This window comes from Pyrgilauda ruficollis, unplaced genomic scaffold, assembly GCF_017590135.1.
Source record: "Pyrgilauda ruficollis isolate IOZ18807 unplaced genomic scaffold, ASM1759013v1 scaffold74, whole genome shotgun sequence".
Lineage (NCBI taxonomy): Eukaryota > Metazoa > Chordata > Aves > Passeriformes > Passeridae > Pyrgilauda > Pyrgilauda ruficollis.
This window is the reverse complement of record NW_024529266.1, coordinates 839,621-852,261: the sequence shown is the minus strand read 5'-3', so window position 1 is coordinate 852,261 and position 12,641 is coordinate 839,621. Positions and strand designations below refer to the sequence as shown.

Genomic DNA, 12,641 nt, shown 5'->3' with positions numbered 1-12,641 from the left:
AATTCAAGACTTCTGACCCATGGTTCACAGTATGTACAGAAAGGCCCTACAGTCTGTACAGTAAGGAGAGAAATGTGACCAGTCTTGTTCAATTGACTGCTGTTAGATTAGCAGATCATTCCTAGCATGTACATTGGCTCTAATAATTTGATCACATAAACTACCTGCTTAGTCTGTCTCCCTCTCTCACAGGGATAGGATATTGCTCCTTTTCTTTTCATTTCTTTTTTTTTTTTTTTTTAAGAGAAAACAAGAGGCAAGAGAGGTAGCAAAAAAAGGAAATAATACTTTAATCACAGCACTGAAATGCTCATTGAAAATAAGATTTTTCTTGCAACACTGTTCAAGAAATAAATATAATAGTTAAATTTTGAAAGAGTTTCTTGAATTACAGAGATATTCTGCTGTTACACTGCAGCAGCACACAAAAGGTAGAATGTGTATCACTGATAAATGACATGTCCTCTTGGTATTCTTCAAATATTGTTCCAGCATTTCAATTAATGTTTTGTTTCTACGCTAAGCTAGATAAGGAGTCCCCATTTTCTTTTCATAAGCTACAGTGTTTCATTGTGCCTTTTGCCGATTGTCCTTTTTGATTAATTGCTTCTCTTTCCTTCTTTTCCATGAGCCCATTATTTAAATATCCTTAGTCCAGATGCACATAAATCACTGTGAGTCCTGGAGCAGGAGAAGAACACTTACATTTTTCAATTAGTTTCCACATCTAACTGCTGCTTTTAGTAGTGTCTGCAACAACTCATTACATCAAATATAGCACCATTTGTGATCTCACGGCTGTGGATCGAAGGTGGAGGACACCACACAAGGATACATAGGTATCATTGTATCTGTATTTTGTGTATGGGTAGGACAACAATATGAAGAGGTTCTGTTGAAGACAAGTGTTTCCTTTTAGACTTTATTCATAATGGCTACTGCACAGGGTATTTGACAATTTTATATTGTCTTCTTATAGAAGTGGATTCTGTCTGCTCTCAGTGATTTACTCTTTTTATACTCTTCAGCACTGTCCAAACAGATGCCTCAAAATTAATACAAAGCCATTTTTCAATTCTTTAATAAAGTAGTGGAAAACTACTAAGCACATGTAGGAGAATGGAGGTAAAGAACTTAACACAAAAGTAAAGCTGTATACAAATGAAGCGCATACAACGTTTGTAGCACATTTTAGTGACATTTGGTTGCACAGTCTTGGTGCCAATATTGGCCATGTTATTTTGAAGCTCTGATAGCAGCATCTCTTAACATTCTGTCTCCCCCACTTCTGACATTAATTACATCTCTTTGAACCATCATCTCTGCAAATCTTGACATAACCTTTTCTTAGACTGACAAGCCTCTACGTTGTGATGTTGTCAGTGTGGTGGCTGGCAGATTTTACTTTGTTTTGCAGATTGTGAAGCGCCTTCATTGAACAGCTGCACAGAGCCATACCCAAGCCAGGACTTTGTAGAAATGCATGAGTACATAAATCTCTGGGGCCACTGACTCAGTCAGCCAAACAGTCAGATCAATTATGTGCCACAGTTCTTGTAATGAGATTTTCAGCTACATATTAACCCTTGGTGGCCTATTCTTATTTATTTATTTATTTATATCTGAGTATTTAAAACATCATCTTTACAGTTTTAAGTCTCAATTGTAAACAATGTAGTTATTGAATAGATCTTGTTCATACTGGAAAAATACATTTCAATTTTTATGGTCACTTTTATCTGGTTGTCAAGCTAAGAAAGTTCAGCTACTGCTGGTTTTTTATAGCAGTGTTTTTATAAAATGCTTCTAGGCTGGACATATGGACACACAAAAAAATTAAGACAAATAAATCTTTCTTCCATAGTTATCCTTAGTCAGCTACATAGTATCCTACAAATCCATTTGAAAAATGTCTGGTGGTCATTAGGAAGGATATAAAACACTGACCTATGACCATCCTAGCACTAATATTTTTTCCCCTAAGTCAATAGGATTACAAAGGCACTAGGAAGATTCAAAATGTATATATAAAAGAGCATCACAGCAATAAAAAAAATATTTGCTTCAATAGGACTACAAATGGTGCCATATAATGTAGCTTTATGTTAAGTCTTTAGCTAAAATGAGAACATTTTCTAAATCAAATTTACACACAGAAATGTAACATAAGCAGACGTTTAAAGTAAAATAAAACTTTTGAGCTTTTGATTACATATCACAGCCCTGGACAAAAGTTGACCTGTCATTTTTAGCAGTCTTGGGCAGTTCACTCTGAACAGTGCCCTAAGTTGTAGCTTTCATGTTTTTCAGATTCTATATTACCTTAGTGTGTGACTCTGGACTCCATATAAAGTGTTAGCAAGTTCTCTTCACAGGGCAGTTAGACAAAACAATCCTTTTCCAGCCTGAGAACCAAGACACCATTGCAGCTTCGAGCCCAAAAAAAGTATAAACAACGGCAATCTGGGGAGAGCAGTCTGGGAGGATGGGACTTCATAACCTGGAGCTGTAATTGGACAATTAACCCAAATGCGTAAACCGACCAAAACTTCTAAAAGTGTGAAAACTTGTGGCCGGTTGTCTATCTTGGTTCCATCTTGGGCAGAGCCCCAGCCAGGTTCTGTACTGCCCGATGTGTATCCTTTGAAGGCCTTTTAATAAATATCTACTTTATTCCTTTAACTCAGCCAAGCCTCTGCTCCAGGTCAGCCGCTTTAGCTGTCAGGGCCATGAGTGCACAGAAGGGAAGTTCAGAACCTTTTAGCCTATAATGTGCATATTTACTTAACTTAAATAGCTACATAGTATTTCTCATTTTAAATTTCAGGAGCAATCCACTTAAGTTTTAGGAAAGATTTTGCACTGATTTGTATTTTATAAACTGTGGGGTAAAGCAGAATAAAATTATTTTGAAAATGCGCGAAGTAGACTATTTTAGAAACACTGATTTAACATCTAAGCAGAAAATTAGAGATTTGCCATAGCAAGCTTTCAAAACCTGTGCTCATTAACGAAGAACTCTAACAAGTGAGCATATACCCACTCCTCAAGGACTATAATGATATTTGCATTCAGAATAAAGCCATGTTGAAGTTACTCAGGCTCAGTTCCTGGCAATGGGTCTCTGAAGTCTGGTTAAATGATGGGACAGAGACAAAACTCTTAATGGCGATCAAAGTCAAGATGTTGCAATGTTGTCTTGAAGTGCTTTTTTGGCAGGTTTCCAGTCCTATAGGACAGTTGCATTGCAATTGTGCTCAGAATTCCTAAGATGAAAAATTGTATCCTGCCTGGTGCTGGAGACATTACACTAGCATGACATCTTAGCAAAGTGCATTTCCACTATTTCTCTTTCACTTGCAAATGGAAACTTCTCAGTGGCCAGGGTTAAACAAACAGAAGTACAGAATTTCAGACCTGTCTCTACTCCTCATCAGTGGCATCCTTTGCTCCTTTCCTCTAAGTGGAAGGCTTTACTCTTATCCCTTATTTTCATGAAGAATCATGTTGTTGGGTGCAATGAATAGTTGAAGCTGGGATCAACCTAAGAAAGGCTCACAAAGTTCTGTATGGTAATTGCACATCAGCCAAACACATCTCCCAGGTCAAAAGGGTATTGGATAACAACCCTAAATCTCATAGGAATGAGGTGCAGGTATATCAAGAAACCATGCAGAAGCTTTGGACAAATTTGATGTGTCTCAGTTTCAAGAAAAATTTAGGAGAAAACACTCTGAAATTAGTGTTTCCTCTGAAGATAAGGACTCCTGTAATGTCTTTTGCCAATGAGAAATGAATACCAGTGGGTGAAAGCGAAAAAAAACCCCAAAATGTTTATTAACACAAAGCAAGCAAACAAACAAAAAACCCAAAAGAGTGCCCACAAGGCACAGAAAAGAATTGAATAAATGCAAGACACTGAAATTTCAAAACTTTAACTCCAGTCCTGACCAGACCGTGTGGTGAGGAGCAAAGATGGTGGCTGCCCTCTTTGTCTCAGGGAAGGAGTTTGCGCAGCCGCTCTGGCAGACTAGATGGGAACCTTTCTGGCATTAGTCCCTTCCCTGCAGCAGGCAAAACTGGTGGGTTTTAGTGTCCTTCCTTATGTCAGTTCAGCTTCTGTGAGGTCTTGCGTTCACAGCAGCCCCCCGCTGGCTCCTCTAAGGGACCAGAAAGAAAAAACCAAAAACCAAACCAAAGCCAAAACAGTTAAAGGAAAAAAACAATAAAAACCCCCAAAACAACACAAAAAACCCATGCCAAGAGGATTCCTGGTACAGTGTACAGGCAAAGGGAAAAAAAAAAAAATCCCAAACCACCTTGCTTCAAGCTAGCAAAAAAACTAATCCAACAAAACAACCAATGTAGCATTCCAGTCCATTCTGCCCACAGCACACTAAAAGTGAAGGTTTGAACCAAACCCAGAAGGAGCTCAAGCTCCCAGCCCCACTCCTGGGGCCATCTTAAAACTCCAGCAGCCATTTCTGGGCATAAAGCAGATGATTAGGAGAAAAAGTGTCATCATAACACCACCCCAAGACATGATGTCTAAATTTTCCTGCTTCTCTTATGTGATAATGGCTTTGCATTTCATGTCAATGTTTTTCTTTATGGATTTTAACAGTGCAGTCTCTTCCAAAACTGTCTGTATTTTGGCTCTGATTAATATCTTACTTTTACACTTCTTCAGTGTTACTGAGGTCTTACAGCATTGCGTTAAGATTTAACCTGGGTAAACATTACTATTCCTGTTTTATGGACAGGAATGCATCATCTAAATATACAGAAAACCACAATAGAACACCACAGATTGCCAAAAAGTTGCCATACAATTGGGGTGATGTTATGAAGGGTGGTGGCTTGGAGACAAACTAAAGGGCATAAGTGTGTATGCCTCTTTAAGAGGCAGAGAAATCTTCCTCTTCTGTCAACTGTTTTGATGTCAGTTAATTCCTACAGCTACCATTCAAGATAGAATGTTTCCTGCAAATGGTACTAAGTCAAAGGCTTTTTTTTTTTTGTTTTTAACCTGCTGTTTATCTATAGAGGTGATAATTTATTTTACTGCTGCTTTACATTAGTTAAAATGGAATTTGTCCAGCTCTGTGAACTGTAAGTGAATGCTCTTGCTATCACACTTTCTCAGTCATATAGAAAGGGCTGAAGAGGCAAAAACAATTCTGAAAATACCACAAGCTTCTTCTTGTGAATGCTCTTTACTCTTTTGCCATTGTTTGTTATAGCTATTGGAACAGATATGCCTTCTGAATAATTGGGATAGACCCCTGAAGGAGGTTATATAGGGTGAATATGTAGAAAATTTATTATGGTCAATTCAGTTTGTGAGTCCTTGCTCTCTGGTTCTGTATAGCTTCTCTTCTGTTCTGTTAGACTTCATTACATGAATGGATAATGAGTGATTTTGTCATATTCATGTCTCTGTTTAATTTGGTTGGCCCAGTATCCTTCCCAGTAAAGAAAATTGAAGTGCAAGAATAGCTTCCTTTGTTCAACTCAAGACACAGGCATGCCATTCCCATCAGGCCCAGTACTGGCAACAGCCTGCTTCAAGACACTACAGATTTTAATATTAATCTACTAGGGAGGCAAGAGAGATTCTGATTTCATAATCATAAATAGATCAGTTATTAGACACCCCTTGCCACTTCTAGCTTCTGCCAAGATTAGACAGATAACACGACCAGACTATTGGGTACCTGCAGTTCTCTTATTAGGGATACTGCTTTAATTCTCTTATATGATTATGTTCATCTCTTCTTCATTTTAAATATTATCTTCTTGACTGCACTGACTGCTGTGAGTTACAGCATCTTAATACAGCCATACCTCAGGGCCAAATGAAAGTCAGATTTCAGACAGAGCATTTCAAACCATGCACAAACTTACAAATTTCCCTTACCTTCCCCACACATCTACCTTCACCCCAGCATTTATAAATATTCTGATTTTAAACTCATTTTTGTGTGTCCTTTTTTTTCCTATCAGGCCTTTTACATTATTACATTTATTATTACAATTCTGTGTAAGCGAAAGCCTTACTTGTCATTACTAAACCTAAAATTTTGGGCACATATCATACCACGTCATTGTCTGAGGTATGAGGATGCACAAACATCCTCCTTAATGAAAAGTAAAATTTTCAGGGCAGTTCTACAGCCGGCATTAGAGAAATTTAAAAAGTGGACTTTTGATGGCACTGATCAGGGGTACTACACCTGGATTACAGTGCTATGCAGGAATGGGTTTGATAGTATTTGAGAGAAAATTATTTTCTGTGCAAGATCAGTTCTTCTTGCAGCTGTCCTGGGGTTTGTTGGAATACAAAATACTGCCACTGGAGTGGCTGGAGACCTTTTTTTCGTAGGTCTTCAGATAAATGTCAATGCCAGCACAGAGGAGTGACTTGGGTCTGTGCTTACAAACCTTCCCCTGTGACAGAGGAAATGTGTCTTTAGAAAATGCTTTGTTCTTTCTCATCACGTTTTAAGTGTCAGCAGACCAAGTCTGAGTCGAATGTGTTTGAAAAATACATCTGTTGAACGCTTTTACATTCTTCTTCCATTGAACTGGTGATCCTCAAAGGCTGGTTACATTTAGCTAGAGAACCATGCACCTTTGTTAAGTTCACTCCATTATGGCTTGCCACACTTCAGCTATTTAATTTCCAAATTCCTTCTTCAGAAATTACTAGCAGTTGACCTGCTGAGACTAGGTTTGTAGAGTACCTAACTCTCTACACAGGCTAAAAATAACACTGCTTTTCCCATGTGATATTAATAATTTAATCACAGAAAAGATGAGTGTTCTACTTTGTGCTACTGGAATTTTACAGTAATACAACACTGAAGAATTCTGAAAACATCATTTCTGCGTTTGTGTAAAATCATGGTTTTCATCCAGTTTTGTAAAAATGTGTATCAGATTTTCTGCAGCTACAAAAATTACCTGCACTTTTCTTTTTTTCAGTTTCAGTGATGTTTCACCTTTATTGTAATGAGTAGCACTACAATATATGGTCTCAAATCCTAGATGACACTGACAGTTAAACTTGTTAATGCCAGGGAAGAAAAAATATAAGTGCAATAATAAGGTACTTAAATGATGCAAGCTTCAAAATATTTCCAGTCCTCATAATTTTGCTTTAGCTTAGTTTGGGAAATACTCAACAAAACAGCAGCATTTGATAGTAAAAGCCTTCCTGCAATAGTTTTAAGCTTTATTTGTATTGGGTACGGTAACAGTGCCACCAAGTGACAATTTTATGCAATCATGCTTCTTGGTTACCATAAATATTTCAAACAGAAACATTGTGAATGAGAGCTAGAAAGATGACTTCTGACCAAAGGTTGTGTGGTAAAACAGAAATGAGAAGAGCTAAAAATCATGTAAATTATTCTTTGGAAGAATTTGTGAAGTCGATGAATTAATGTAAGTTCATTGGTTCTCTTTCTCCCCAGTCTGTAATTTTTAAGTATGTTTCTGCATCTACTCCCTCCTTTGATCTACTAAAAGACAGAAATCTATGAAAAATCAGGTTTTGGCAATTTATGACTCTGCCATGAAATTAGTTCCTCTTATTCATACTGAACAAAAATTGTCAAAATGCTCAGCCTTTAGCTAACCATGCCATAAAATCACAATATTTGATTGGATTTTATTTGCCAACTTTAGTGTCTTAGAAAGATGTTCACAACTTTATTCCTCTGGTATATATAAACTGTCTCCTTGCCAGCCTATTTATGCAGGGTCTGTGGGCACCCATGTTTTTCATTGTCCACTTTCAATTTAGTTCAAGATGTATGAGTTTGAAGAGATCTATGATGTTCCTTGCAACCCTTACTGTGGATAGTTAAACAAATCATCCCCATAGCTGTAGGAGAGGATCCTTGTGCTTAAATGCACTTACTGTTTACCAAGTGTTATACATTCATAAAATTCATCTTAATGTGCACAGGTTTCCCTCTGTATATATTCAGAAAGTCTGTAACAAATAATCTTTTCTCTCTTTTGGAGCAAGAATTTTATAATATCTTTTTGATATATTAATATTATCAGGCTGATAGTATGCTGTTCTGCGAGACAAGATTTTGTTGACATTGTGCTCAACTCATAAATTGGTGATTGGATACAAATTAGCATCTTGTACATTTTGATTTTGCTCCACGGTGCTCCTGTGTTTCTGTAATCAGTAATTGCCATGTCTGTGATTCACTTGGCCTTTTCCAGCAGCCAGGAAAGCAGGAGGGTGGGATTTAGCACAAAGGTTCCTGCAGAAGCTTCAGATTCAGCCATCACAGGTTTTGGGCTGCTCTACAGTACATTACTCCCAAGATGCATTTGGGACAAATGTTTTGCAGTTCATACAAGATTGTGACTTAATGACTCTTGAGACTAATGAGACTTGAGACTAATGACTCTTGAGTACACCATAGCCAGGGTGCAGGGGTGAAGGTTGGATCCAGTTTTGAGCAGTGCACTGAATGCAGCCATGTAGTGCTGCTGTGCCTTTGCTATTTTGCCGTGAATCAGGGGAGAAGGAGATTGACTTACAGCCAAGAACACAATTTCATTTACTTCTAAGACTTGCGTACAAAGGGAATGAAAGCCACTTTGTGAGCTAAATTCAGAGCTGCTCTAATGGCTCCATTATCCAGATTAGCTCATGACCTGGGGAAAAAGGATGTGTTAAATATAAAAATAAATCAAAACTTGCTGTGAATTTGAAATACATGTTTGTTTTGCTGATCTAGTGCTGGAGCTGGAATACATGGGAGGAAAAACCTTCAGAAAGCTCTGTGCAGCTTCAGCTTTTTTTCTATGAATTGCTTTTTATAATAATGACTTTTCTCTTTTATTAATTCGGCAGATACATTAAATCGCAAGATAAATTGCAGCAGCTGATACAGTACATAGTGAAAAAGATGGAACAAAAGCAATAAAAACTATAATGAACATTTCAATTGGCATGTCCGTCAAGTATTTTGAGGAGTAAAAAAGATGTTTTGTTGGTTGTCACAATGCCAGCAGAACGAACAGCACATATATTGTTTTTAATTAAGTGTAGTATGGTTCACTTATATTAATAAATTACTGCTAAAAATAAATTATCAAGAGCATTTTCCAGGACTGGCTACAGAGCACAAGATGTTGCTGTTGCTTTATAACAGGTGTAAAGCAAGGTTGCTTTCATTTACTGCAGAACTGCCCTTTGTACAGCTCAATCTTATAAAACATAAACTGGAGCTGTGAAAGGCAGATTGCCTAACTATAACAGTGGCTTTGTGTATTTCTGGAACTGTTTCTAGTAACAACAAAAGCCAGTACCTTGGCTGATACTGTATGTTCTGAAAGATGAAAACTACCATCCTGCGCTGCCTTCCCTGCAGCATTAGCAATTGCACAGCTGTCCAAAGATTCAGATCAACTCACTGATCAGACTAAAAATTAATTTCACCAAAAAATTATTTTGCAAATTCTGCATCGGGTGATTTTGTTCTATACTTTAAATTACGTAATGAAGAATGTGATTCTATTTTTAGAATAAAATGTGTACACAATATCCAAAACACAGGTGTGGTCTGTAATTGCTTCATTAACACACTGTAAACCTTTCTTTCTTTCCTTGTCCCTTCAAAATTTAGATGTAAAATAAATCCACATTATTTATGTCTTGAAATTCCATAAGATCAAATGTTAACATTTTCAAAAATCAATAAAATGTGAATTCTAATACACTTTTGTGTCTTTGCTTTTGTTTTATTTACAATTTTATTTGTAAGTTTTAATACCAGGTTTATTTTGGAATAAAATCTAACATTAATTTTTAGACATCCTTGTTTAGTTGGAAGGATATTTTGAGCAGTAAAGTATGTTCATATGGAGCCTTACTTGAAAAAAATTACATGGGATTCTAAGATCATTGTCAACACTCTTACAGATTTTATCCTTTTCTCCCTGAGGTAAAGGTGGCAGTGCCAAATGGCTGCAGAGTAAACTGATATAATTTCGGAAATATAAGATGTTTGTAGGAGACCAGAAATACACCCATTCCCACATCTGCTCATCAAGATGCTTCACCAAACCATTGATAAAGAATAAAAATAAGTCATGTGGTAGTATATAAGTATATTAATATGAGAAAGACATTTTTTCTCAAAGTGTTTATGATCCACAGCATAGAATCTTTACATTCCAAAACATACTTTACATTTCTCACATAAATACCTCCTTTGGAGAACTATTTAATAGGCCACTTGGTATACTATGTCCTACCAGTTGTTTACTAACATCCAGAAGGATTTAACTATGTCTTTGCCTAGAAAAACCAGGTAGCAAGTAATCCAGGTAGCAGATTAATCTAGTGCATCAGTTCTTTCATTACCCAAGATTTCATTTTCTTCCAGTGACCTCTTCTGTCCTTTATCATTATTCTTATCTTCCACTCACCTTTTAATAAGTTATTCTTGAAAATTTTACTTGAAAATTCCTGCTATGCTGACGAATAAAAGGCAAGGTAGTTACCCAAATAGTACTTTTTCTTAAGACAAATTCTTTGTTTTCTTATAGTTATAACATTTCAATAGTCCAGTCATAATACACCAACCAACCAGACATTTTATTAAAAAGCTGAACTACCAGTCCTCCAGTTTCACCTGGGTGATTCTTATTAAGAGTATTGAAAACAATTTTGTAGAAAAAGTTAATGTTAAGGAAAGCTATGCAATTCCATAAAACATATAATTTGTGTGTAGATTTTTAAGCCTCTCCACTTCCATTGTTCATAGAAAGGTGGGGTTTTTTTTGTATATATATATATATATATATATACAAAATATATATATATATATATTTGTATATATATTCTTATGCATGGTGATGATGTTCCTGTTTGGTTCACATAAGTACCTTAATAGAGATTTTGCTAAGAGAATTGAAAGAAGCTTCTTCATCCCTGAAAGACAAGAAAGTCTTTCATCCATAATACAACCACTTTCCAGTATGACTAGTCACACGCAAGAGTCTAAAAGTCATAGTGTAAAACTACTTTTTAGATGACCAATATTTGTGGAAACATATCAGTCAGGCTTTATTTAAATATAGGTATCATTTTGCATGTCCAAGAAGCAACATATCTAGGATAACACATATAATACTCCTTATTTGTCTACATTGTGTGAATTTCTGCTTCCACAGGATGGAGTTTCAGCATGGGGTCTGCCTACCAGTTCCACAGCTGGCGAGTATTTGTGATTGTCTGTGCACTGCCTTGTGTCTCTTCTGTGGTTGCCCTCACCTTTATGCCGGAAAGCCCACGGTTCCTGCTGGAGGTATAACTTCCCAAACGGTTTCTAGATTCCAGTGAAAATTATTTCTGTTTTATATCATGACTTCTACCAAGCAGGCATTTAGATAATTCAGGGACTATACGTAGTAACTCAATTTGTACATATGTTGCACTTTAATGTTTTGTCCTAACATTTAGGTTGGAAAACATGATGAAGCTTGGATGATACTCAAGCAAATTCATGACACAAACATGCGTGCTCGTGGTCAGCCCGAGAAAGTCTTCACTGTGAGTATTGCTTTTAAAGCTAATCATCTGTCACATCAGCAAATCTCCTGACTGGTGAGGTCTGGACAGCTTAAGCAATCAATATTAATTCTCTAAAGGGCTAAGCCAATTTTTTGCACTCCAAATGCCTAAATAAAAAGTATTGTGAATTCCTTCTGAAATTGTTGTATATACAATGTCTGCTAAGAAATCAGCCTTTGGCCAGGATATTCATGGGTGTATGAAGCCACAGCATGATAATTTTATCTGGTGTACCAAGATAGTTAATAGATTTTCTTTTATTTATTAAGTTTTGACCCTGAGTAATAACAGTAGGCACATAGTCCAAATTACTTAGCTGTTGTGTCTTTAGGATTTTGAAAGTTTTCCCATTCTTATCAGGTAAAACAATGGTTTTAAAAAACTACGTCTTCATTTCTATGAAATAGTAATTTCAAACATTTAATATTCTCAAAATGTCTGGGAGGCTCAAATTCATTTTGTTGAGGTTTAATTATAAAACCCTATTTAAAGTATTGATGTGTTGTTTCTACTAGAGGAGAAATTGCCAATTCAAAAATGGAATTTTTTATGGCATCTTTGTTATTTATGAAGACTATACAAAACAATCTTGTCTTCCTGGATACAAACAGCACTTTCTTGCTTTGAAATCCAGCCTCTCCAGCTTGTGCAGTGCTGTGGCAGCATGTGCGCTCTGCTCCCTGAGAGCCATGTGTGGGATGTTTTTCGTCTTCCAGAAGCTTTCTTCTTATTTTAACACACATGTAACTCAATTAAGAAATCCTCTTAAAGGTTCTGCATTTGCAGGCAGTCTTGAGGAATGCATCTGACCACATAACTTATATTCCACTACTATTTGCAGTTTGCTGCCTTGAATGTAGTTTCCATTGCTTTCATTTAAACCTTTCCACAAAGAAGCTCAAGAATTCCTATATTTAACTTGAAAAAAAGATGGTTAGAATATTTACCGTATTAAATCCACATTTATCGGTACACTGGTGACCTACTCCTAATCCCACCTAATCTAATATTTTATTTTCTGATTTAA

At 36.5% G+C, this 12,641-nt stretch overlaps 1 protein-coding gene across 2 annotated transcripts in view; it reads left to right on the top strand.

Moving 5' to 3' along the window:
- The window catches only part of SV2C (synaptic vesicle glycoprotein 2C), a 77,395-nt gene that overhangs the window by 44,082 nt on the left and 20,672 nt on the right, over positions 1–12,641 (top strand). For both annotated transcript variants that reach the window (XM_041486221.1, XM_041486220.1), the window contains exons 4-5: positions 11,215–11,348; positions 11,504–11,593. In XM_041486221.1, coding sequence (XP_041342155.1) covers positions 11,215–11,348; positions 11,504–11,593 — 224 coding nt within the window. The remainder of the gene's footprint in view (positions 1–11,214; positions 11,349–11,503; positions 11,594–12,641) is intronic.